Genomic DNA, 26,745 nt, shown 5'->3' on the forward strand with positions numbered 1-26,745 from the left:
GTGTCAAGTTAGGCATGGAGGCTCACGCCTTTCATCTCAGAATATGGAAGTCTATGGCCAGCCTAGGCTGCAGGTAAGACCTTGTCTAAAACAAGACAACACAAAAAGCCACGATGACTGGGTTTAATTCCCTGACAAACCACAAACCAAAGGAGAATATGGAGGGGCGTGTGCGGTGTATTGGCACTCACCAAGTGCCCCAGACAATTCAAAGGGACATACACACTAGGGAGCCCTGATCTAGATGGGTTCTAAAACACTTTCTCTGACCTGGTGACTCCAGAAGTGCCTCTTCCAAGGCTGCAGAGGCAAGGAGACCTCCAGTGCTCAGAACATCAATACCAGTTACTTATTTCCCGCCCTGATTGTTAGCCGTGTGGCCAGCTTCAGATTAGCCACGGCTCTGGAAGCAGGATGCACTTCTGTGGCTTTGCTCCGGTGGCCACAGGTCTTCATTCATACTTGCAGAAATCCTTCAGTCCTTTGGGCAGCTGGAGCCCATCAATGGCCACCCTGTGCACCACACTCTTCTGGATCACCAGACGGCACAGAGTTTGCAGGGACGGCACTGTGGAGAGATGTCTGTCAATCTCGGGGAGTCAACACTAGGACTGGGAAGATCTACGTCTCGGTCCCTTATTTGCCATCAGCCTGGGAATGACTTTCTGCTCAGGCTCAGCCTGCCTGGTGGGGATGCTTGTACAGCTGATATACACCTGTCCCTGAGACTCTGACCACACCTGCTTCCATTATAACGCAGCCTAACTCCTTCTGCCTTTACTCACAGCCCAGTACAGAGCAGGTTCCAGCTCAACAAATTCATGACACGTGACCAGAGGTATAAGTGAAAAGTTTACTGGGCTACAATAAGCCAGACCTCAGAATTTAAAAGTTCTCAGTCTGGAGCCGGGCGGTGGTGGCGCACGCCTTTAATCCCAGCACTCGGGAGGCAGAGGCAGGCGGATCTCTATGAGTTCGAGGCCAGCCTGGTCTACAGCGCGAGATCCAGGAAAGGCGCAAAGCTACCACAGAGAAACCCTGTCTCGAAAAACCAAAAAAAAAAAAAAAAAAAAAAAGTTCTCAGTCTGGGGTCTGTGATGGCTCTAAACCGATAGGTCCTAAATCTATGAACATCTAAGAAAGATACAACTCGCCAGGTGGTGGTGGCGCACGCCTTTAGTCCCAGCACTCGGGAGGCAGAGGCAGGCGGATCTCTATGAGTTCGAGGCCAGCCTGGTCTACAGCGCGAGATCCAGGAAAGGCGCAAAGCTACCACAGAGAAACCCTGTCTCGAAAAACCAAAAAAAAAAAAAAAAAAAAAAAAAGTTCTCAGTCTGGGGTCTGTGATGGCTCTAAACCGATAGGTCCTAAATCTATGAACATCTAAGAAAGATACAACTCGCCAGGTGGTGGTGGCGCACGCCTTTAGTCCCAGCACTCCGGAGATCTCTGTGAGTTCGAGGCCAGCCTGGTCTACTGAGCGAGATCCAGGTAGGGCGCAAAGCTACACAGAGAAACCCTGTCTCGGAAAAACCAAAAAAAAAAAAAAAAAGAAAGAAAGAAAGACACAACGCATAGCTGAATGTGGTGGCTTGTGACTCTAATCCCAACCCTCAGCAGGCTGAGACAGAAAGGATTGTCTGAAAGTCTGAGGCCTGACTGAACTACCAAGTTCCAGACCAGCCTGAGGTACGGAGTGAATTGGTCTCAGAAAACGAAAAATAAAAATGCACAAAATTCTCAAGAAGCCCCAGGTCTAAAGTTGGTTTTAGAATCCCTGTCTTAGGCGCTGGTGTGTACAACACAGCAAGAATGTTTGCCTAGCGTGCATGAGACCCTGACTTGGTTTCCAGGACAAAAACAAACATCAAACAAACAAAATCCCTATTGAAACATCGTCCAAACTAAAAGGGACCCGTAGGGTCTTAGTCGAGCAGCTGAGATGAGTGTACTGAAGTAGGCCCACAGCCAAAGAGCAATGTGAGCAAAATCCCAAGCAGACGCCCTAAGCGAAACCAGATTCTCCATCTTCAAAACTAGTGCTGGACAATCTAAGTAATCCTTACTAGCTGGCTGTGGAGTCCTAGCAGGTGCCTGGTCCTACACTGAGCCAGGAGGGGTCCTACACTGAGCACAGGGATGGAATACGTACAGCCATACTCCAGTTGGACCAGGCGCACACTCTTGGTGGAGGCAAACACATCTACCACAGCGTAGAGGGGCCAGGCAGCGGGCAGCCCCCGGGCACTGGGGCCCATGTCTTCCCCGTTGATGACGATGTGCATGTCGGCGGTCCCATCCTCACGCGGGCAGAAGAGAACACCCAGGCGGCTACGACGCGCTGTAGGAGGCAGCACGTTTTGTTCATAGAGCTGGTCCAAGAGGTGGCTATAGAGCCCTGGCCGGCTGCGGCCCACCAGGCGGTCCCGGGGTATTCGGAACTGCTCGATGCGCAGGTAGGGTTCAACCAAGAGGGCTTGGGGGCGGCTGGGGGCCGCTGACTCTGCATCTGCTTGACCCTCCCGGGGCACGCGGTTGTGGTGGCGTGTGATGGCGAAGACCCAGCTGTGGCCAAGGCTGACCAGGTCAGGCAGTGAAAACTCAGGCACAGCGGCCAGAGTGGCCGGATCCAGAGCGGTCAGGCCAAGACGCAGATGCCCGCACCAGCCCAGTTCTTTTTCCTCTATCTCCACTAGGAATACCTGGCCCGGGACAAGGGGCTCGCGACTGAAGCACACACCGTGGGCGAAGCTCTCCACGCGTGTGGCTCGCGTCCCCGACGGGTCCACGCGGATGTTGGCTCCGTGCACATGATGGAAGCGGGTGGGAGGGGGCTCCGGGCGCACAGGGTCCCATGGGTCACCCAACCCTACGAGTTCGGAGGCAGCAGCCATCTCGCCGCCATGAGGCAAGCAAGCTCATGTCAAGGGCTATTTTGGGCGGCAGGCTCAGATGGTGACCGCGGGGGGACCATGTAAGGCATTTCCCCTTTGCCTACCTAACCCCTGCTCAGCCCGGGGGTCCTAGCGCCGCTTCTTGGCATCTCGCCAGTAACATGTCCCCAGGAGTCTGGGAAACCTTGCTGTCAACACCAAGATCATCTGATCTCTGACACCCTAGCTACTAATCCGCGGGGCAGTGCACTTTGACCAGGTAACTGACCGCTCCCGACCCTCAGGCCCGCAGACAAAAAAGTGGACATGAGCAAACTGTCACGTGATGCAGAAGTTCACGTGACTAGGCCTACACATGACTTCCAGTCCACCGGCGCCTCCTGGAGAGCAAGGACGCAGGGAAGCAGAGGTAAGGAGATTCCCGGGCTGATGGGCAGTGAACGAGATTCTGGGGCCGGGAGCTGAACCCGGGTGAGGGCTTCCCGGGGAGATGCGCACCAGCTCCTCCCCTGGGACTGCTGCACCAAAGGGCCAAGGAGCGGGGAGACCGGTAAACATCCTCTGCCGATGCTTCCTCCCGCAGATGCTCCGAGCCGCGCTGTCTCCACTGCTCTTGCTGCTGCTCGTGTCCTGGATGTCCCGGGGCGAAGCAGCTCCGGATCAGGATAAAATCGATTGCCTCCCCGGCCTGGCCAAGCAGCCCGCTTTCGAGCAGTACTCCGGCTACCTCAGAGCCTCGGATTCCAAGCACTTCCATTACTGGTATGCGGCCCTGCCTACCGAGGAGGGCATGGTAACTGGGCGGGCGAGTTCTGATGACCCCAGGCAGGACAGGGTCTCTTACTTGTATCAATCCTGCCCTGTCCCCTTCCTAGGTTTGTGGAGTCGCAGAAAGACCCAAAGAACAGCCCCGTAGTGCTTTGGCTCAACGGGGGTCCTGGCTGCAGCTCCCTAGATGGGTTCCTTACGGAGCACGGCCCCTTCCTGGTGAGTTGACCTCTGTCCTCTCCCGCTGTGAGAGAGGGCGGGAGACTCGGGAGAGGCAGGAAACAAGGAAAGGGCAGAAAGAGGGAGGAAGAAGGAACCTGTGGCTTCCCACGTTTGTTTTCTTTGTTAACAATTTGAGCTGGGTGGTGATGGCACACACCTTTAATCCCAGCACTCAGGAGGCAGAGGCAGGCGGATCTCTGAGTTCAAGGTCAGCCTGGTCTACAGAGCGAGTTCTAGGACTGCTCTGTTACACAGAGAAACTCTGTCTCAATAACAACAAGAAAAACCCCAATTCTATTTTGTTTTGTTTTCTCTGACCCTTGACTACCTTTCTGTACCTCTCTACGAGTGTGGCAATATGTAAAGAACCTAGCGGTGTGGCTCTTTCCACCCAGCGGCTGACTGGGACTCACACAGTTGTGTCTTTCCTCCCTAGATCCAGCCAGATGGCATCACCCTGGAGTACAACCCCTATTCTTGGAACCTGGTACATCTGCAGCTGTGGGTCTTGTGGGGGTGTCTGGGTACTTGAAGGGGTGGGGAGCCTCTTCTGCTCACTCCCTCCTCCCTCTAGATTGCCAACATGCTGTATATCGAGTCCCCAGCTGGAGTGGGCTTTTCCTACTCGGATGACAAGACATATGTGACCAATGACACGGAGGTGAGTCTGGTGCCTGCCTGCCTGCCTGCACATTCTCCCCATTTCCCCAAAGGTGGCACAGTGGGGGCGGGGGAGGGCATGGCCTCACAGTCCACTTTTGGCTCTGTCATAGGCTCTGTGGTAGGCTCCTAACAAAGTCACTTCCTCTTGCACAAAATAAAGTGGGTTGGACTCATCTCTGAAGATCTTTACAGCGTAAACATCAGGTCTCCTGACTCCTCCATCTCCCCATCCCCAGGTGGCTCAGAACAATTTTGAAGCTCTTAAGGATTTCTTCCGCCTCTTCCCGGAGTACAAGAACAACAAACTGTTCCTGACGGGAGAGAGCTATGCTGGCATCTACATCCCCACGTTGGCTGTACTGGTCATGCAGGACCCCAGCATGAACCTCCAGGTGCAAGGCAGCTGCCGGAGGGAAGGGGGACGCCTTGGGGCCGTGACCTTGGGTTAGTCAGGTCAGCCTGGGTGCTCCCTCCTAGCCCACGAGTTGGCCCTTGACTGCTCTGTCAGCTTGCATGCCTCCTACTACCGGAAACTCAGCTGCCAGGCTACCACTTAGGTTCTTTCGATTGGCTGGCCTCCCCCGCCTGCCACCCCCACACACCACTCCGGATGTCAGCTTCTAGATTGCAGGTCTGGGTGGAGGTCAAGGGAGGGTCCCCCTCATTCTCACCCTTCAGAAGAACCGAGAACCCTGGGTGTTTCGCAGGGGCTGGCTGTGGGCAATGGACTTGCCTCCTATGAACAGAATGACAACTCTCTGGTCTACTTTGCCTACTACCATGGTCTTCTGGGGAACAGGTATGGGAGAGGGCAATGTCAAGGGTGGGGCAAGTCATGAGATCTTAGCGCTGTCCTCCGGCACATGACATTCCTGCTCTAGTTTATGAGTAGGTAGGGTTGGCCAAACAGTTTGATGCTTAAAGGCCAGGAATAGAGACGAAGATTTACAGGCAGTTAAGGCGGCTGGGCATGGTGATAAACACCCGTAAGCCAGCACTTGGACACGGGCAGCTGGGCTACATAGTGAGTGTTGGTCTAACTTGAACCCAGACTACTTAGAAAAACCTGGTCTCAAAAACGTTTATTTTTTTTTTCTTTCTAAAAAGGCCCTGAGGAGGGCTCTCTGTGTGGACTAAGGGGCAGGTTCTCGGGGATTGGGTTTGCTAGCCTGCACACCATACCCTCTGTCTTATCTTTCTTCTCCCCTGGGGTCAGGGTCTGACGAGAGGTTGGAGGGATCTCTCAGCACCCCTGCACACTTTCTGGCCCCACAGGCTTTGGACTCAGCTTCAGACCCACTGCTGCTCTGAGAACAAGTGTAACTTCTACGACAACAGAGACCAAGAATGCATCAACAATGTGAGGTCCCGCCCCTCCTATGCCCTTCCGCTCTGGTCCTGAGACAGCTCACTCCTCTCCTTAGGAACCCCACGTCTCTCCAGCTCCATTGCCTCTCTCTTTGGTGGTACTGGGGATTGAACCCAGGGCCTCATGCATGCGAGACAAGCACTCTACCAACTGGGCTGTAGCTCCAGCCCACCCCACAGCCCTTCTGTCTCAGACCTCCCGACATTGCGGTGGTCTCTGCTAGGATTGGTCATCTCCAAGGATGCTTAAGCCACTTACTTTAAGTCACATGGCAGGGAACAGTGGTGCTAGGATTGGACCCAGGCCTGGAAGATTGCTTCCAGTGAGCTTTGGGCTCTCTCCCTGTGGGGAAAAAAAAAAATGGGTGAAGGGTGGAGACAGCAGATGAGGTAGGAGAGCAGTTAATCTTAAGGGGGAGTGGGTAAGGTCATAGAGAACCATGAGGTCCAAAAAACATAATGGTATGTTGTCACAGCTCCAGGAAGTGTCTCAAATTGTGAGCAGATCTGGCCTCAACATATACAATCTCTACGCCCCATGTGCTGGTGGGGTGCCCGGCAGTGATAGGTAGGTGCTGCTGGTTATGCCTTGGGCCAATCCCAACAGCCTCTAGAGGCCCAGCACCCATCTTCCCTCCCACTCCCCCCCAGGTATGGAGACACTCTTGTGATCCAGGATTTTGGCAACCTCTTCACTCGCCTGCCACTCAAGAAGACATTTCATCAGGTATGCAGGGGCATGGACTTTCCCCAGGGAGTAGGTGTGGCAGATAAGTAAAGGCCCTCACCCTGTGTCTGTGCCCCCAGGCACTGTTGCTGCGTTCTGGGAACAAGGTACGCTTGGATCCCCCCTGCACCAACACCACAGCCCCCTCTACCTACCTCAACAACCCGTATGTTCGGAAGGCCCTCCACATCCCTGAGAAGCTGCCCCGCTGGGACATGTGCAAGTGAGCTTCTGTGGCCACTCGTGGTTCAGGAGGTGGCATCAGCAGGGTTCACAGGGTTCACAGCTAGGGCTCCTCAAGCGGGGGGAGTGGACATTCAGGGTGAAAATTAGTTGTGCAGGGTGTTTAAAGGCCTTGACCTCCATCTTGACTGGCATTCAGACAATTAACTTGGAAGTAGCCACAATGGTTAATTTCAGATCCTTGTCTGACATTTGGTGAGTAGGCACCGTCCCACCTGCCACTCCATTGCCACCCAGAGCTGCTCAGTTCATTCTGTGACCCCTTCAAGTGATAACCCTAGCTCGTCAGAACCTGGTGAGGTCTTTCCTGATTGGTCAGTGCCCAATGCTCTACTCTGTCATTGCCTTCTGTTTCTGTCACACCTGCTGGGCCCTACACACTAAATGCCAGCTGTATCCCAGCCATTGTAACAACCAAAGGATGCTCCCACACATCTCCAAGTTGGGTGGTTTGAGAATCTCTGAATGCCAGCTCCGTTCAGATAAGTCCAAGAGAGGTGGTCTACCCACAGTTGGGAACTGGAAAGGGGCGACTGTTGACTGTCCTCCTCTGTTCTTGTTTTTTCCGTGTCCTGTGCACGTGCTCCCCGCAGCTTCGTGGTGAACTTACAGTACCATCGTCTCTACCAGAGCATGAACTCCCAGTACCTGAAGCTGCTCAGCTCACAGGTATGTGGGCACAGCATAGCAGGAGCCAGCCACAGCTTTACATCACGGTAGCTGTAAGCTCTAGGGCAACATGTCAAGTGGGGCGCCCCGTTAGAGCTTGCCCCCACCCCACCCCCACCTGGTTATTTTATGTCGTTATTCCGAGACTCTGTCTTGCTATGTAGCCCAGGCTAGCTTTGAACACAGCAATCCTCTCTCAGTACCGAGATTAGAGGTGTGTGCCAACACGCCCAGCTCTGGGAAAGTGTCATAGGCGTTCTCAGCTGCATTTTCTGTCTGTAAAAATGAGCCTAATAAGCTGGGCATGGTGAGTCATACATGTAAGCCCAGCCCTGGGGAGACTGAGGAGAAACCTCAAGTTCTAAGCCAGTCTGGGCTCATGATGAGACTGTCTCATTTGGGGTATGGGGATATCTTCCTCCCTATATAGTAAAAGCGTCTGGTTGGTGCTTACTGGACGTGTAATATGCAATCAGAAAACATGAGAATTTCAGGTTCCTGTTATTAGCTGGGCTTCTGAATACCCAGGAAGGTAGGGCTTAAACCAGGAAAGGGCTGAGGGCCTGGGCCTAAACCACACTCCTGTTTTCCCCTTCTCCTACTCCAGAAATACCAGATCCTACTATATAATGGCGATGTGGACATGGCCTGCAACTTCATGGGGGATGAGTGGTTTGTGGATTCCCTCAACCAGAAGGTAAGTTTGTGCTGGGTGGTGGGGGCGGGTATGCCAGGAGTGACTGTAGTCTGCAGAGGGCAAACCTGGAGGACTCTCCAGTCCTGAGGTCTTGAGGGCAGCTGTGAACAAGGATGGCGGGACCCACTGGCTGATGTCTCCCTGATGGGACAGATGGAGGTACAGCGCCGGCCCTGGCTAGTGGATTACGGGGAGAGTGGAGAGCAGGTAGCCGGCTTTGTGAAGGAGTTCTCCCACATCACCTTCCTCACCCTCAAGGTAGGACTCTGAGCCTAGTGAGGGACGCTGAGGCCAGAGGGAATGGGGGGGGACCTCCCATCTTTACCCTCCGGCTTTTGTTTCTTCTGGGTCACTGATAGCGCATCAGGGCAGGCTTTCAGGGTGAAGAGGAGAAGAAAGGTCTTGGGATGAAATACCAGGGGTGAAGGGTGATAAATATTGGGGATCCAAATCTCATAAAGCGTTGCTCCCCAGGGTGCTGGACACATGGTTCCCACGGACAAACCCCGAGCTGCGTTCACCATGTTCTCTCGTTTCCTGAACAAGGAACCGTACTGAAGAGACCCTCGGGAGTCCTCCGTACCTCCTTCAGCCCCTCCCAGCCTCTCTCAATGGAGAGGTCCTCCTTTATGGAAAATGCCCCTGTGGGGCAGGTCCTGCTCTAACCTTGTCTCTGACTTCCCACAGCCCTGTGCATCCCAGCCTGGGCCTCGGCTTCACAGAGACAGCCTAGGGGCAGTGAGCACTCTGTCCCCTGCCACAGTGCAGTGGCCTGGCCTCCCCCGACCTGAATGAATGCCCCGTCCCAGGACCCCAACAGAGCTCTAGGGCAGCCCATGGAGAGGGGTGGATGGATTGTAATTGTCGGTTGACTGATCATGAAATTAAATCGGGTACAGCTTCAAACCGAATTCTCTGTGGCACTGGGAACACTACTGGCTGTGGATGGGAAGGGGGAAGGGCTGCTTCTGAGAAGACTCAGTTCCTCAACGCCAGCTCCCGGGTGGGACGAAGGACTCAGGCAGCTGCTATGGAGGGTGGAGGGACGCTGGAGTCCACAACGATGGCCGGGCGGCTCTTGTTGATCACTTCTCGAAGCCCTTTGGCAAAGTGGAGGTCAGCCCCAACGGTGAGGAAGCCCTGGGAAGGGGACAGGGAGTCTCACTCACTCCTTCAGGAGTTTGGAGGCAGCCTTTCCAAACAAACACCAAAAAGACTCGGCAAATCTCAGGGGCCCCAGCTCCTCTGCCGTGTGTCTCCTCTATACCTCGGCTTTGCTTCTGAGTAAAATTCCTTACTACTTTAAAAAAAAAAAAATAGGAAGGAGAAGAGGCTTTGGGGGCAGATAGCACTGGGGTGTGGGGAGGGGAAGGCCCTGGTGTGCATCCTCCCTCCCACACAGTCTACTTACAGCGTGGTTCGTCACCACCTCACGCACAAAGTTGATGCCCTCGGGGAGGGGGATCTGCACCCCACGCCAGGTCCGCTCTGTGGGTGGGAGAGGCAAGCTCAGCGGGGTTCCCCCTAGCTGAGCCACTCCCCCATCCTTCCTCACACCCTCAGCCCTCACCATTGAGCATGGGCATCACTCCAATTTGCAACAGCGTCTTCAGCGGGGCCTGCAGTGGGATCAGCTGAGGGGAAAAGGCACAGACAGGAATGGGTGGTGGGTTTGTGTGAGCTGCCAGCCTGCCCCAGGGCCCGGACCCACCCACTGCCATTCCCAACTCACTGCCAGAGACTCCAGCGCAGACTGATTCGAGTAGATTTGAAACCTGTAAGAGAGAAACGTGCCCTGTGTCCATGTAACCTGGGAACATCCTTTCCTTCGTCCCTACCTAAAAGATGGCCCCAGGTGTCATCCTTCCTGGTCCCACCGAGTCATCGTTCCACTTTCCACGTAGCTGCCGTTGCCCAGGGGTGCATCCCTGAGGGACTCCTTGGAGTCCCTTTTCATTAAGTCTGCTACTTATCATCGGTCAAGAATGCCTACTTGCCAGACTAGGTCAGCAAGTACGGTTTGTTTTATCCAATGACATTCACAATGTTGACTCCCTGTCAGATAGATACTAAGGTTATTCAAAAGATTAAAATAGGACTTGCAGCGCCGGGCGGTTGTGGCGCACGCCTGTAATCCCAGCACTCGGGAGGCAGAGCCAGGCGGATCTCTGTGAGTTCGAGGCCAGCCTGGGCTACAGAGCGAGATCCAGGACAGGCTCCAAAGCTACAGAGAAACCCTGTCTCGAAAAACCAAAAAAAAAAAGGACTTGCAAAAGGGCACAGTGTGGGGGTAAGGACACCTGCCACCAAGCCTGAGTCTGACCCCTGGGGACACGTGATAGAGGAGACAATGGATTCCCACAGATTGTCCAATGACCACATCAGTGCACTCCATGGCACCCGACTACCCACACACAGAAGTGCATGTGCACACAGGAGCACACATATGCAAATTAATTGTAAAAAGAAAAGCTAGTCAGGCTGGTGTCTCGCTCTCTTAACACCAGCACTCAGGAGGCTGAGGCAGGAGGTTTTCTTTGAGTCTCAGACCAGCCTGGTCTACATCGTGAGACCTATCAAAAAGGAGTTGGGGGCACAATACTGGAAGGTGGCTCAGAGGTTAAGAGTGTTTCCTACTCTTCCAGAGGATCTGAGTTCAATTCCCAGCACCCGTGTCTGGCAGCTCACATGGCTTGTAACTCCAGCTTCAGGACATCTGAAGCACTCTTCTGACCTCTTCGGACACCCATGCACACATGGCATTTACACACACAACACACATATAAATAACAACTAGGGGGCTGGAGAGAGGAAGAACACATACTGCTCTAGGGTACCAGCACCCATCTCAGACAGTGTACCCCTGCCTGGAGCTCCAGCTCCAAGGGGAGCAGTGCTCCTGGCCTCTGGGCACCCGAACTCCCATGCATGTACCCACACTCTCACACACATATATATAATTAAAAACAAACTACGACTAAAAATAAGCCTTAAAAAATAAAATTGGGAGCCACCAGAGGCACAGGCCTTTAATCCCAACACCCTGCCTTTAATCTCAGCACTCGGGAGGCAGAGGGCAGGAGGATCTCTGTGAATTCTAGGTCAACCTGGCCTACATGTGAAGACTTTGTCTCTAAAAAAAAGCACTTGGGAGGCAGAGGCAGGCAGATCTCTGAGCTCAAAGCCAGACTGATCCACAGAGCGAGTTCCAGGACAGCCAGGGCTACACAGAGAAATCCTGTCTCAAGAAGAGGGTTAAAAAAAGAAAGAAAGAAAAAAAAGAACCCTGAAATGCTGGGCTGGAGATGCAGAGCCCTTTCCTAGCGTTTATAAAGCCCAGTTCCATTCCCAAGGCCACATAAATATACATACATACATACATATGCTGCTGGCACATACATGTGGTGTGTGTGTGTTTGCATGGGTAAAGGTGCACATGTGTATAGGGGTGTGTATGCACATGTGCACGTGGAGGCTGGCGGTCAAACTCGGTCATTTTTCCACATACACCATCCACCGTCTTGTTTTGAGACAGAATCTCTCATTGGCCTGAAGCTCCTGGGTTAGGCCAGGGGGCTGGGGATCCCCAGGCATCCTTCTGCGTTCTCCCCAGTGCTGGGGCGACAAGCCATTGTCTCTAAACCCAGGTTTTTAGGTGGGTTTTAGGCATCAAACTGAGGTCCTCGTCCCTGAATTCATTCAGCTGAGCTCTCTCTCCAGTCCTTGGGATGTTTTGTTGATGATGTTTTGAGACAGGGTTAGCCTTGGCTGGCCTCAAACCCACTGCAATTTTCCTACCTCAGCTTCCTGGGTGCTAGAATTACCTGGCCAAGCGGCAACACTGTCCACACAGAGTGACTCAGTCCTCACTCACAGCCCTGAGAATCTGGGACTTTCAGAAATTGCTTGTCGCTGATGAGGAAACTGAAGCTGGAGGGGTGACTCAAGTCACGTGGCTGTGTGGACTAGACCCCGCCTCTAGATTCCAAGGCCCCACTTCCCCGCTCCCCAGCCTTGGCTCACTGCAGCCTCGGAGCCTAAGGTTGTTCAACCTTAGGAGTGACCTGTCTCTGCACTGTATAGCCACTAACTAGTTAATGAACTGTGACTGCAGCCTAAGTGCTGTTTCATTATGACTCTCCACATGCAGAGTTGCACATGGCCAGGGGAACGACGCTAAATACTCAGCCCTAGAGAGTAGACGGTATTCCCCCCCCCCCCACTATGTAGCACAGCAGGAAATGAGCCTTGGAAAGATAAAAATGACTTCCTTCAAGGTCTCAACGGCACTCGCTGAGCAGAGGTGGAGGCCCTAGCCAGTGTTTCCCTTCTCTTCGCTGTGTGAGGGCGGGTGTGTCATTGACCTTACTGAACCAATTTGCTGGTCTCTAATAATACCTGCTTTGCCTGTTTCCAGATGCTGGGAGAGTGCAGAGGAACTGCCTGAAGAAATCACTGTTAGCCAGGAATGGTGACACATGCCTATAATCCTCGCACTCGGGAACCAGATCTCTTTGACTTTGAGGTCAGCCTGGTATATACACCGAGTGCCAGTCCACCCAATACTACATAGTGAGACCTTGTCTCAAAGGAAAAAAAAATCAAAGCACTTTGGGGGTGGGGGAGATGTAGTTCAGTTGGTATAGTGTTGTCCTCTAGCATGCCCTAGGCCTTGGGTTCAATTCCTGAGCTCTGTATAAACAGGACATGGTGGTGTGTGCCTGTGATCCCAGCACTCCGAGATGAAAGCAGGATCATCATCGGCTACATAGTAAGATAGATTGTGGATGGGTAGGTGTGGGTATGTGTGTACACGGCATGCATGTGGAGGTCCTAAGGACAACCTCCAGGGTCTTGGTCCTTAGGTGCCTCCCACCTCTTGTATGAGACAGGGTCTTTCCTTGGCCTGGAATCTCATCACATAGGCCAGGCTAGCTCTCATGTGAGCTCCCAAGGATCCACCTACGTCTGGTCATCATCACTGGGATTAAAGGCACCGCGTTCAGCTTTCCCCAGGGAGTCTAGGGATTCAAACTCGGGTCCTTGTGCTTGCAAGGCAAGCACTTTACCACATGAACCATCTCTGCCTCTTTGAGTTAAAATCTTCTTTTATTTTTAAGATTTATTTATTTTTGTTTTATGTGCATTGGTGTTTTACCTGCATGTATGTCTATGAAGGTACCAGATCATCTGGAATTGGAGCTATGACAGTTATGAACTGCCGTGTGGGTGCTGGGAATTGAACCTGGGTCCTCTGGAAAATCAGCCAGTGCTCTTAACCATTGAGCCATCTCTCCAGCCCCGAGTTAAAATCTTCTTTATTCATTCATTCATTTTGAGACAGGGTCTCACTATATAACTCTAGCTAGCCTGGAACTCACTGTGTAGACTAGAGTGACTTTAAACTCACAGAGATCCTCCTGCCTGTGTTCTGTGTTTAAAGGCATGTACACCCAGTTCAATTTTGTACGTACTAACAAGGTCAGCCCCCAGCTGGTCGGAGGCTTACAGGAGCAGCTCAGTTTTAGCCCCACGGCTCTGCTGGGCAGGTGTCACTACCCTGGAGATGTTAAGACTCAGGAGGCCCGCCCGGGCTCCTTATCGACTGCGTACCTGCGGAGGTCCAGCTTCGTTCGCAGCGCCTTGCCTCGGAGTGTCATCTTAGCACTGAGACGGGCTTCCTGAAGAAGGACACGAGGAGACATGACGGACTGGAAAGGTTCACGGCCCACTTCCCACTGACCCCCCAGGCACCCTCATTCTGGGGCCCATACCATGATCATCTTAGACAGCTCGACTTCCGGCAGCATGGGCGGGGCCAAGGTGATGGTGAGACTGGCGGTGACGGAGATGGTGGTGCCCGAGGGCTTGATGGTGCAACGCGGAGGACTCGTGGCCTGCAGCTTCAGCTTCAGTGGGGAGTTAATCACTGAGGGGCTCTGGGGACAGAGCGAGGAAGGCAGGTCACAACCCCAGACTGTTACCTGGTGAGCACTGGGGAGGGTGGGAAGCAAGGGATTGCAAGTACAGACCTGTGTGGCATCACCCCACGCCCTTCTGACCTACACCCAGCCCCCATGAGTTGGTCAAAATAGTGTCCTTCCTTCCTTCCTTCTCTTTTGACATGGGCTCTCGCTATGTTGCTGGGCTGGTCTTGAAACCCTGGACTCCAGAGCTCCTCCGACTCCAGCCTTCAAGAGCTGAAATTATAGTACCCACACCTGACTCCCCCTTCCTTCCTCCTCTACATTTAATCCAGAATCAAATCCCAGTTGGGACTCCCCAGGGATGACCTTTTTGCATAAACATGCCAAACCCTGCCTCCTCATCTCTGAGCTGCTCGACAGGCCACGTAACACTATTAAATGAGTGTGCTTACTCATTGCTAAACGTGATTCTGAGCCAGGTGTGGTAGCAAAACCTGTAATCCCAGTCTTTGGGAGGTAGAGGCAAGAGGTTCAGGGGTTCACATTGATATATATATATATATATATATATATATCTCAAATTTGAGGCCAGCCTGGGCTACATGACATCCAGTCTCAAAAACAAACATTCCCTTAAGTATAATTCTGAACACAGCATACATACACAGTAGCTCACTTAAGTCTTGAACAACCAAACGAGCCAGGTATTATTATCCTTATTTTGTGTATGTGCCTGTGGTGTGCATGTGTGTGCACACATGTGGGTGCATGAACGTATGTTCTTGCTACAGTCAACTTTGGTGTCTTTCTTTATCACTTCCAACCTTATTTTTTGAGACAGGGCCTCCCACTGGACCTGGAGCTCGCCGCTGATTCAGCTGGATTAGCTGACCAGCAAGCCCCAGGGATCCTCCTGTATCCTCCCCAGAGCTGTGACCGGCTGCTTCTCCCAGCTTTTAACATGGGTGCTGGAGATCCAAGCTCGGGTCCTCATAGTTAAGGCAAGCACTTTGCTAACTGAATCATTCCCTCCAGGGAACTGAGGCAGACAGACCAAGGTTGTGCAAGGCTGTGTGGTTATTCAGCTGCAGAGCTGACAGACAGCCTGGAAATACAGTCTTGCGTGTAACTACTCAGCCATTGCATTGACCGTGACGATGACCGTAGTAACAGCAACAGCTGTTTTGTTGAACATGTACTCCATAGCAAGTGCTGTTCTAATTACATGGTGTTACTTCATTGGAAACTCATGAGCAGACAGGCAGTGGTGGTGCATGCCTTGAATCCCAGCACTGGGGACGCAGAGGCAGGCAGATCTCTGAGTTCAAGACCAGCCTGGTCTACAGAGTGAGTTCCAGGTTCCAGGATAGCCCTGGCTGTTACACAAGAGAAACCCTGTCTTGTAAAACAAACAAACAAAAAAAGAAAACTCATGACAATCTGTGGGATGTCTTTCTATACGCTGTGAATATGTGTTGCTCTGATTGGTTGATAAATAATCTGCATTGGCCTATGGCAGGGCAAGATGGCCTCAGGCGGGAAAATCCAAGAGAGACAGTGAAAGGAGAAAGGACAGTAAGGGTAGACACCAAACCGCCATCCAAGGAGCAGCATGTAATGGGACACAGGTCAAGCCAAGGAACACGTATCGATACACAGATTAATAGAAATGGGTTCATTTAAGATGAAAGAGCTAGCTAGCAAGAGGCCTGCCATAGGCCATACAGTTGGTAATTAATATTAAGCCTCTGAGTGATTATTTTATAAGCAGCTGTGGGACCTCAGGGCCGGGCAGGACACAGGAAAACTTCCAGCTACAGTTATGTGTGTAGAGGAGGCCCGCGTGACCTGAAGTCACTGGGACTCAAACTCCTGTCACTTAGAAAATTGTCGGTCTGTATATCATATGTATGCAGTACCCTCAGAGACCAGAAGAGGGCATTGGGTCCTCTTGAATTAGAGTTACAGACAGTTAGCTACTGTGTAGGTGCTGGAAACCAAACCCTGGCTTCTCTTTGAGAGCTGTAAGTGCCCTGAGCCACTAAGCCGTCTCTCCAGCCCCACGGAGTATATATTTTTTAAAAATGTTTGTAGACTGGGGATAGAACTCAGAGGCAAGCATCTTACCAACTGAGTTGTATCCCTAAACCTGTTTTTAAGGGTTTTCATTCCCTCTCTCCTGCCCCATTAAATAAAAGCAAGTAAATGAGTGTACTAACCACCCTGAAGGCCCCTACACTTGGAAGGCTTGGGTTCTCTCCCAACCTCACAGCTGCTCTGTGAAGGGGACAGGACAGGAAGTGCCAACCCTGCTTCACAGAGTGGGAAATAGGCTTGGCAAGGTGAAGGGACTTGGCCACAGGCAAAAGATCAGGCCTTCTGTTTTCTCTATGGCCAGCGCTGGAGATCTCCAACTGTATCCTCCACTGTTGTGTAGGTGAAGTGACCTCCAACCCCAGCCACTCCCCTGCCTCTAGCCAATACTCACCAGGAGAACAATGCTCCCAAAGTAGGTGGCCCTCAGAAGCATGTCCAGGTCACTTGGCACCTGAACAGGGGAATTAGGAATGAGACAGGGTTGTTGGCCTCTCCATCATGGGCCCTTCTTACCCAGCCACAGACAAGCCTGGTATACCTTGTCGCCAACAAGCGTCAGCTGCAGGGCTCCCGCCTGGAAGTAGCTCTCCATGGCAGAGTCAAAGAAGAACTCAGAAAAGGCCACATACACCATCCGCTCCTCCTCCTCCAACTGTGGCTCCACTGCCCTGTTGAAGAGGCTCCAGTTCCCCTCAGTCAGGGGGAAGAATGTTCCCTGGGATTGGGAGTTCAGGGTCAGGGTCAAGGCAGATTGGATTTGTGCAAGGCGTAGTCAGGAGCCATGGAGAACTGGACTGTGTGTTCTGGGTGGTGGTGGGGGATCGGGGGTCACGGGTTCATCTCAAAAAGCATTGCAAAGAGGCTAGGAACACAGGGGGCGTATGGCAGGGAGCACAAGAAGCAAGGCATGGAGCTGAAGAGATGGCTCAGATGTTAAGAGCAGTACTGATCTCCCAGAGGACTGGGGTTCAATTCCCAGCACCCACATAGTCGCTCAACAGTCTGTCAGTTCCGGAGGATCTGAGTCCCTCCTCTGTCCTCCACAGGTACTGCATACACATCGCTGCATTTACATGTGAGTGGGCAAAACATTCATACACACAAATAAGCCCAGAAAAAAAGCAAAGAAAGCGAGAAAAGAAAGGCCGAGAGGACCTTTATATAACATGGCACAGGAGAGGTCTGAGTGGTCTTGGATACTAGCCAGCAGTAATCACAGCTGCATTTACATATCCATCATGGCCACCCAGTTCCAGGTACTCAGGGCCCTCCTCTGCTTGTATGATTTTGAGATGTGGTCTTCCTATGTAGCCCTGGCTGCGCTCATCATGGCAGTCCTCCTGCCTCAGTCTTTTGTGTGTTGGAATATACCCACGTGTGCCACCATGGTGCTTCCTTCAGTCTGTCTAACAGAAGGTTCCTTTGGTCCACACCACAGCCCTGGAAGGCATGTTATCTCACTTATGCTCTTTGCACTTATTAGGAAACAGGCACAGATGGGTGACACAATTTGCCTAAGGTCATGCTGCTGGCCCAGGGTGGGATCAGGATTTGAACTTACGCCAGTTGAGCTTCAGAGTCTTTAGAATATTCTGCTGCTGACCACAGAAAGGGAGGAGCAAAGGTGGTCACATACCAACAAGTCTTCATGTCCATCGAGTGAACCCGGCTGGGGTGCCCTATTTCCTGGGACCTACTCCTGCTGGACAGGAGCCCTGCCTGCTCTCCCCCTCCCTATAATAAAAGACTTAAACTTATAAAAGTCGCCTCCTGTGGGCCACACATTTGTGAGATAACCTGAAAGTCGTCAGGCACGGTGGGACACACTTTGAATCCCGGAACTCAAGAGGCAAAAGCAGGCGGATGTCTGTGAGTTAAAGGTCAGCCTGATCTTCAAAGGAGTTCCAGGCCAGCGAGGGCTACATAGTCTAGAAACAAACAAACAGACCTTGAAACCTGCTGGCTCAGGGTGGCTTTGGTGGCTTTCCAGTTTCCTCTAGCCCCCTATCTAAGCCCACCTTGGGCAAAAGAAAGGCCTCCATCAAATTCAGAGACGCCCCAGTATTTCCCGTGTCTTGATGATTTCCTGAGCAGGAACTGAAGGGAGAACCCATCGGGAAGAGACCTCACATTGTTATTCCAGCCATTCCAGCTGTCAGAAAGGCTGGAAGGTTGAGTCTGGGTTCATCACTCTCCAGTCAAGCCTTGAAGGCCAGAGGAAAAAAAGTCCACCGAGCCAGTCACAAATGGATGCAGCCTGAACCTTTTAAGGACGCTAATGGGTTTTGATTCAAACATTTTAACATGCCCTTCTTTTCAGCCCTGTCCTGGTCCTCTGCCTAGAGCTTGTAATGCTGAGCTGTAGAAATTCCTGCCTGTTCCCACTGGAAGGGAATTGTTTCCTCCATGCAAGTGCCCCTGATCCATTTCTCCCTAATCCTTTACTCCCCCCCCCAACCCCCCATCACGTTACTATCCAGGAACCAGTCAAGGACCCTCACTAATCCATCTGTGGAACAAATGGAGCCTACTGAGGAACTCTCAAGTTCCCTTAGACGGGGCCCACTGGAGGGGTACACCAACTGCCCACCTGACAATCCACTCAACTCAAAGAAGCCAGATTGATAGCTACCCAAATTCCCTAAAGGGAGTTAGAGCCCCCCTTGGGGCAGGGGGATGAGAATAGGAGGTAGGAACAGGCCACGCAGGGCAGGGACCCCAAAGCCGCAGCTACGAGAATGTCCTGGCTGGAGGAGGGACACAAGGAGTGTCCTCTGCTCCCGGCTTCCTGGTTTTCGGTCACTGCTGCCTCCAGCAAGGCTAGCTATGGCTACAGAAGTGACTGAAAGCAGGGACTCCCCTGGACACGGTGGGCAAGCCAACCGGACTGACCAGCTCATCCCCCTCCCCACACCTCACCCCAGTTCTCACCATCAGTCCTCTAAAAAGGCCCCAGACTAGCCGCTAAGTGTTACCCTACTTCCAGGGACCTCTCCTGCTATCCAGGAACTCTTCACTCCATCTCTTACGTTCTCTATAATAAAATACGTTATTTCTAAAATGAAAAAAAAAAATGTTTTAATAATACAGCTAGACTTTCACACCCACAAATTCAGTTCTAATTAAAAGCAGCAGTTAGGGGAAGGAGAGATGGCTCAGTGGTTAAGAGCACCAGGTGTTCTTCTAGAGGACGTGGGCTCAGTTCCCAGCAACCATGTGGTAGCTCACAGCTATCTATAGGTCTAGGTCTAAGGTATTAACACTCTCTTCACACACGCAGTGCACATATATGCAGAGAGCCAAAACCACTTATATACAAAACATAAAAATAAATCTTAAAAAAAAAACATGGTTGCTGAGCATGGTGACGCACACCTTTAAATCCAGCACTCAGGAGGCAGAGGCAGGCGGATCTCTTAAGTTTGAGGTCAGCCTGGTCTACAGAGCGAGTTCCAGGACAGCCAGATCTACACAGAGAAACCCTGTCTCAAACAAACAAACAGCACTGTCGGGCTGGCACGACCGCTCATCTGGTAAGGGAGCTTACCGAGAGCCCTAAGGACCTAAGTCTGATCCCCAGGACCCCAGGTGGAAGGAGAGAACCAACTCCCACAAGCTGTCTTCTGACCTCCCCATGTGTGCCATGGCATGTGTCTGCACACACACACACACACACACACACACACACACACACACACACACAAACACACACACACACACACACACACACACACACTATTTTATCTATCAATGGACGTGTACAGGCTATATGTCACTCAAATATGACACCATTTTAAATGATGAACTTGAACATCCTTAGACCATGATACCCATGGAGGACTTGGACTCAGTCCCCCTCAGAAACCAAAAGAGGACTGTCGGCACCTGATTCACAGGGTTGGGAGAGGCAGGGGATGGGCAGGGCATAAGCAAGTCCCTGAAGCAAGGACCTTTGAGGGGCACAGCTGGGCAAGAGCTATAGAGACACAGAATGCAGTTCGAAAGGTGGGGCTCGATCTCCAGATCCAGGAGGCTGAACCCAAGCCTGCAGCAGCAGCAGCAGCAGCAGCAGCAGCAGCAGCAGCAGCAGGGAGCCACAACAGAGTAGAGTTAGCCCTGCAGAGCCCTGCTCAGCCACAGAGAGAAAGGAAGCTGGTTGGCGGTCAGAGGTCACAAGCAACTAGCCCAGGCAGCTCACCCGGAATTCCATATCCAGATTGCCGTTGGAGACCACAGGATCCTTCACGAGGGAATAGTCAATGCCGACAAGCTCATCCACAGGACTCCGCACTGCAGAAAGGGCCTCAAGTCACTCCAGGCTGGGTGACACTGGTCCGGTGCTCAACCTCTCCATCTTTCCTTCATAAACAGTGACACCCCCCCACCCCCCACCCCCCACCCCCCGTCACAAGGTTCTTATGAGGATCAGATTGGCTTAAAGTGGGGAACACCAAGAGCCTGGGGTGGTGTACACACTCAGTAATGAAGCTAGTGTTCGTTCCCCCTACTACCGTGACTACTGGAGAGGTTGCATCAAATCATTAAGCAAGATTGAAAAGGAGGGGCCAGTGAAATGGCTCATCAGGTAAAGGAGCTTGCCGCCAAAGCCTGGCAACCTGAGTTCAGTTGCCAGAACCCATACAAAGGCAGGGAGACAATCAACCCCACAGTGTTGTCCTCTGACCTCCACACACACACCATGACATGGGTAGACACACACACACACACACACACATACACACACACAGAGTTAATAATAATGTGTTTTAAAATGCTTAAGATGAGCTGGGAGGTGGTGGCGCACGCCTTTAATCCCAGCACTCGGGAGGCAGAGTCAGGCGGATCTCTGTGAGTTCGAGGCCAGCCTGGGCTACCAAGTGAGTTCCAGGAAAGGCACCAAAGCTACACAGAGAAACCCTGTCTCGAAAAACCAAAAAAAAAAAAAAAAAAAAAAAAATGCTTAAGATGGCAAAGGAGTCATTTCTCCTTCCTTCCTTTTCGATGCCCTTGACCTAGGGAGCCTGAGGGACAAAATGGCTGATCCACAGTGACAGACACGGTGGCTTAGGAAGGAGGGATTTATGTTGATTGAGCACCCATGAAATGGAAGCTGGAGACAAATGGGGCCCCGTGATCAGCAAGCACATACTAAAGACCTTGACAACTCCTGGGGGAGTATTGCCAGTCAAACCAGGAAACCGAAAGCCCAGAGAGAAGTTTTCTTACCTAAGGTTAGACCGCAGGTCAATGACACATTTGAACCCAGGACTTGGGAGGGGCCTGTTCTACAAGGCTGTATGACAGCAGCATACAGCTTCCTTCTAGCCCTAGCCCCAGGTTCAGTCCTGGGTCAGGTCTCCTGGGCCCACCAGCACTGACTCACCGGGCACCGTGTCCAGGAGAGAGTTGAGCAGCACTGTCCCAGCATGGTAGAGCACAGGGCAGATCTGGGGGACAAGGCCGGAGTCAGGGCTTCTCAGAGCCAGGCCACCCCTACTTGTTACCCAGGTCTGTCACCGCACACACCTGCTGGTTGAGGAGGAACCGCATCCCAGACGTGATGAACGTGGAGAAGAAGTTATATATCCCCCTGCAAGGAGAAGAGAGCCTGGGTTAGCCCAGCCCCTGCCCCGACCACAAGCCAGGCCCCAGAAAAATGACAGGGCCCAAAAGAAACAGTTACAACAGGGACTCCTTAGTCCCAGCCAGCTCCACAACAGAATTCTCCAAGACCCAAGCCCAGCCCCTCTCCAGCTTGACCCTCAAGGCTCTCTGCTCTGCCACATGCCTCACATCCTCACAGCCGCTCAGAGACCCCCATGTCTAACCTGTACACTCCCGATGCCCTCCCCAGTGTTCCCGCCCTCTGTGGCCTCCTGACTGGGCTCAGATGCCTCCTCTTCCAGGCAGCCTTCTCAGATCACCTTCCATCGAAATCCCCCTGAACACTGTCTTGATTCCACTTCCTGGGTCCTCACAACAACTATTTAAATCCTTCTCCCTGAGCTCTAAACTTTCTAAACCTTCAGGGTCCGGGATCCACTACACTTGTTGAAGAAACAAAATCTGACAGGGAACAAACACCAGGTGACAGATCTAGCCCATTTCCCGTCAAAAAATCAGCACCAAGGACCCCAGACCCAAAAATGTCACTTTGTGTTATTGCTGTTGAGAATGAAGTACAGGCCCAGCTGTGCACACTGATCCTGTCAGTTTCAGAATTTTCTGGGTTTTGCTTGACACAAGTTCTCACTGTATGGCCCTGACTGGCCTAGAACTCATGGCCTAGTCCAGACTGGTCTCCAACCCACAGACCCTCCTGCCTCTGCCTCCTGAGTGTTGGAATTAAAGGCGTGCTCCACCATGCCTGGCTCCAGTTTATATTGTCTAAATTCAGGTGCTGGTGATTGGACACAGGGCTGTGTGAATGTTAGCCAGGCAGTCTACCACGGAGTCAGCTCCAGCCCAGGATATACTAATCCTAACAATTGCTCGTGATGATCCGGCAAAATAGATTCCCATTCTTCTCCCCATCTTCCAGAAGACGTTGACGTGTTCAGCTTTGGTGACTTGCCCAAGTTCACACAGCCAGGAAGTCGGGGGACAAGGGTTGGACTCATTCAGTGGGATCCCCAAGCTTTGCATTTTTCCTTTCCTGAGCCTGTGGGGCTCCAAAGGTGGGCAGGTACTGGGGCTCGGACTTACCTGAAGGTTCCCCCGAAGGCCATATCCATTCTAGAGACAGAGGCCTCACAGGAGACATTGGCCACTTTAATCCGACCAGTGGGATCTTGGGAGAGCTGCAGACCTGTGCGGATGGACACACCCTCGGCCGAGGCATTGATGTAGCCCCCATCATAGCTGCCAAAGGGGGGTTCGTGTTCACCCCTTTGGGAGATTAACTGAGGTGTCACTACCCTTCTCTTTACCCCATACAACATGATACCTCTTTTTTCACATGTGTACAAACTGTTTCTGATCATATATGTCCCCATTGCCCTCTCATCCCACTCCACGCCTGAACCCTTCTCCCCAACATGAACCACCCTGACATTCAGGACTTTTTTTTATGATCCAATGAGTTTAATTAGTATTGTTTGCATAAAAGCATGGGTTCGGAGCTACTAACTGGAGTATCCTCAAAGTACCAGCATCTACAATACTTTAGAAAAATCACACACACACACACACACACACACACACACACACACACACACACACACAGCCATTCACTGCCCACAGCTCCTCAGCTAGGGGTGGAGACTCATAAATCCTCCTCATACTTCCTTCTTATCTTTACCAGACATCCCACCAAACCCCCCTCTTGATTGGGAAAACTGAAACCTGAGAAGATTAGTAGATACTGGGCCCCAGGCACCAACCCCGCCCTGAGCGTGCAGGGTCCTCACAAGAACCAGTAGAGAAGCTGCCTCCGGAAGTGCAGCCCCAGGGATGCGTTGGAGATGTGCAGCAACAGCTCCTGGTCCGGCTGGAAGTGGAGCTCCGAGGAGATCAGCTGCAGCTGTGTGACCTTCACACTGCGGAGGGCGGGAGGGCGGGTGTCTGGTCAGTCACCCAACACGGGACTCCTCCCTGCTCTTCCTGGTTCAGGCTGGGGAGCTGGTGGGTGAGATTCTAGCTGCCTGCTGGGAAGCTGGGTGGGAGGGATGGAGTTTTCCTTTGCCCCTCAAGCGCCCAACCTGCATTGGGTAACTCAGAGATCTGCTCTCTGGACCCAGGGGTTAAAACGGCCTTCTTCTTTTCTTACGTATTTATTTATATTTAAAAGGCAGGGAGTCACCAGATGTGGTGGTACACTCCTTTAACCTCAGCACTCAGGAGGCAGAGGTACATCTCTGAGCATGAGGCCAGCCTGGTCTATGGAGCAAGTTCCAAGACTGCCAGGGCAAAACAAAAGACAGGGAGTCTCCATTTGTTACTCAGACTGATCTTGAATTTGTGAGCCCAAGGGATCCTTTTCAGGAACTACATATGTATTTCTATTAAATTATGCACTCGCGCGCGCACGCGCACACACACACACACATATAAACATACACAGAGGATTTGGTTTAAAAAAAAAATGGCACACGCCTTTAATCCCAGCACTTGGGAGGCAGAGGCAGCGGATCTCTGTGAGTTTGAGACCAGCCTGGTCTACAGAGCGAGTTCCAGGACAGGCACCAAAACTACACAGAGAAACCCTGTCTCGAAAACCAAAAAAAAAAAAAAAGCCGGGCATAGTAGCACACGCCTTTAATTCCAGCACTCAGAAGACAGAAGCAGACCAGCCAGTGTGGGTTGAAGGCCAGTCTGGTCTACAGAGTGAGTTCCTGGCCAGCCAGGGCTACATGATAAGACACTACCCAAGAATAAATAAATAGGGGCCAGAGAGATGTTCTGCATGGCAGCTCACAATTCTGTAACTACAGTTCCAGGGAATCCAGCACCCTCATGCAGACATGAATGATGACAAAACAATGCACATAAAAGAAATTATTAAATCTTAAAAAGTAAGTAAAATAAAGAGATCTATATATAATCTTATTGCTTGCAGCTCATCCTCTGCCCAAACTGTGATTGCTAGACCTGTTTTCATTGTGGTTTTTTCGTGTTTTTTTTTTTTTTTTAATGTTTTTTGAGACAAGGTTTCTCTGCATAGCCCCTCTGTAGACCGGGCTGGTCTCGAACTCATTTCATCTATGCTTCCCGAGTGCTGGGATTAAGGGCGTGCGCCACTACCGCCCGGCTTTGTTTTGAGTTTTAAAGCCCAATTTGGCATTTAACTTGTGATCCTGCCCCAACCCCCTCCCCTCTCCCCGAATACCCGGACCACAGGCGTGTGCCAGACTTAGCTTTCCACCTGGTCCTTTGACCCTGCCTCCATCACCTTAACTCCTCACACAGCACAGATCTCCCATCTCCCATCCTAAACTTCCTCCCTTTTAGCGCCACCCTATGCTGAGACTCCACCCTCATCCACTGGCAAATTCTTCCAGCGCATCTCCACAGAGTTCATTGATCCAAGCTTCAATTCTACTGGTTCGTATTCCCCTTTCTTGGGCCCGCCTACCTCCATCCGTTACCTAGTAGCCCCACGGGTTCCTTAGATCCCCACCTAGTCTAATTGGCCACGCCCCGACCTGCCCAGCCCCAGGGGTCTCCCAGGTCATCCCGCCCACCTTTGAGGCCCCGCCTCAAGGCCCTACTTACTCCGAGATGTTGTAGTAGAAATTGCCCTTTTTGCCGTGCAGGTCCGGGATGGTGATGGTCTCCAGCTCTTGTTCCAGAAAGCGCAGCCCCTCCTGCTTCACTGAGGTAGTACAGAGACCCTCAGCTCCAGCGCCCACAGCCAGAGCGCCCCACCCGGTCCACGCTGCCCGCTGCGCGCCTTACCCAGCTCCAGCGCCGCGGAGGTGACGCGGATCTTGCAGCCCGGGAGCTCGGCATGGGCACCTGCCAGGAGCGCTAGGAAGAGGGCCGGGAGCAGGGCCATGGCGACCAGGCCTGGGGGCGGGGTGGGGTCGCAGGTGTCATCTGGGGGGGCTCAAAACCACTCCTTGGACGGGCAACTAGAACGGGGTGCTGGCCCGGACCGTTACTCTCCATAAAACTGTTCGGGGACACTCGGAACCAATAATCTTGTCTTCATTTGCTAGATGCAGAAACCGAGGCTCCGAAGCGCGATGCGACTTGCGCTCTGCCTCCAGAGGACTCGGGGATCCGTTCCCTCGTGCAACATCCGCGTGACGAGTTTGGACCTCAGGAGGATGAAATCCCCCATCCCCCCACCACCACTTTCCCTTTTCCTTAAGAGGAGGGCGTGTGCTGGCTTGTATGTTGGTATGGCAACCACCACACGCGCATTCCTGCTGAGTGCTTGCGGTCTCCCAGGCCGCGCGCAGGGGTGGCCCGGCTGACCGCTATCTCCTGGGTTCCCCGTCTCCCCTGGCTCTCCCAGGTCCTAAATCTCTCCCGTTCGGCCTGGTGCCCCATCCCAACGCCCTCCTTAAGGACATCCGCTCTCCTCTCTACCTGGGTTCTGTGGGCCATGTGGCTCAGGAGGGTCTAGGGGCGCGATGGGGACGCGCCCCAACTCACTTAGTGTTGGAGCTGGGGGACGGCGCGGTCACGCGGGACGGCAGGCAGTGCAGGGGATCCGGGCGGCGGGGTCTGGCGGGCAGCGCGGGTCCAGCAGCCTTTATAAGCCTGGGCCTCCCGACCCCCCTCCTGGCTGCTCTTCTCCCCTCCTCCTTGGGGGCTGGGAGAGGACGGGGCGGGACGCTGGCAGCAGGGAGGGTGGAGAGAGCAATACCGAGCTTGTGACAAGCCCGGACAAGTGGGGGGACTTGCTCCTAAAAGAGCGAGAAAAGTGCCGAAGGCGGCTTGCCAAGCCACAGCTGTCAAAAGCAGCTCTTCCTGCACGCTCTTCAGCAAACCCCTTCACTTCACTGCGGAGCCTCAGTTTCC

General features: G+C 52.6%; 3 protein-coding genes across 3 annotated transcripts; 1 reads left to right on the forward strand and 2 right to left on the reverse strand.

The window, feature by feature from the left end:
• Nucleotides 1–109: 109 nt before the first annotated feature.
• Neurl2 (neuralized E3 ubiquitin protein ligase 2) lies at nt 110–2,897 on the reverse strand. Its single transcript, XM_052726227.1, has 2 exons — nt 2,153–2,897; nt 110–568 (listed from the first exon to the last, which is right to left on the reverse strand). Exons 1-2 carry the CDS (start codon nt 2,892–2,894, stop codon nt 453–455), a joined length of 858 nt encoding a protein of 285 aa, XP_052582187.1. The 5' UTR covers nt 2,895–2,897; the 3' UTR covers nt 110–452.
• A 231-nt stretch (nt 2,898–3,128) lies between these two features.
• Nucleotides 3,129–9,162, forward strand: Ctsa (cathepsin A). Its single transcript, XM_052726222.1, has 15 exons — nt 3,129–3,303; nt 3,478–3,656; nt 3,770–3,881; nt 4,321–4,371; nt 4,459–4,545; nt 4,784–4,939; nt 5,255–5,346; nt 5,823–5,907; nt 6,392–6,483; nt 6,567–6,642; nt 6,723–6,865; nt 7,479–7,554; nt 8,162–8,251; nt 8,405–8,509; nt 8,726–9,162. Exons 1-15 carry the CDS (start codon nt 3,250–3,252, stop codon nt 8,807–8,809), a joined length of 1,482 nt encoding a protein of 493 aa, XP_052582182.1. The 5' UTR covers nt 3,129–3,249; the 3' UTR covers nt 8,810–9,162.
• Nucleotides 9,091–26,496, reverse strand: Pltp (phospholipid transfer protein). The gene is made up of 16 exons (XM_052726221.1): nt 26,377–26,496; nt 25,672–25,782; nt 25,489–25,588; nt 23,685–23,813; nt 22,981–23,136; nt 21,802–21,865; nt 21,659–21,722; nt 20,474–20,565; nt 16,814–16,990; nt 16,667–16,726; nt 14,026–14,190; nt 13,865–13,932; nt 9,984–10,026; nt 9,822–9,885; nt 9,663–9,739; nt 9,091–9,391 (listed from the first exon to the last, which is right to left on the reverse strand). Exons 2-16 carry the CDS (start codon nt 25,769–25,771, stop codon nt 9,269–9,271), a joined length of 1,482 nt encoding a protein of 493 aa, XP_052582181.1. The 5' UTR covers nt 25,772–25,782; nt 26,377–26,496; the 3' UTR covers nt 9,091–9,268.
• Between the last annotated feature and the right edge of the window lie 249 nt (nt 26,497–26,745).

Source organism: Peromyscus californicus, unplaced genomic scaffold (genome assembly GCF_007827085.1).
Source record: "Peromyscus californicus insignis strain IS unplaced genomic scaffold, ASM782708v3 Scaffold_7__1_contigs__length_154581171, whole genome shotgun sequence".
In the NCBI taxonomy this organism is placed as follows: domain Eukaryota; kingdom Metazoa; phylum Chordata; class Mammalia; order Rodentia; family Cricetidae; genus Peromyscus; species Peromyscus californicus.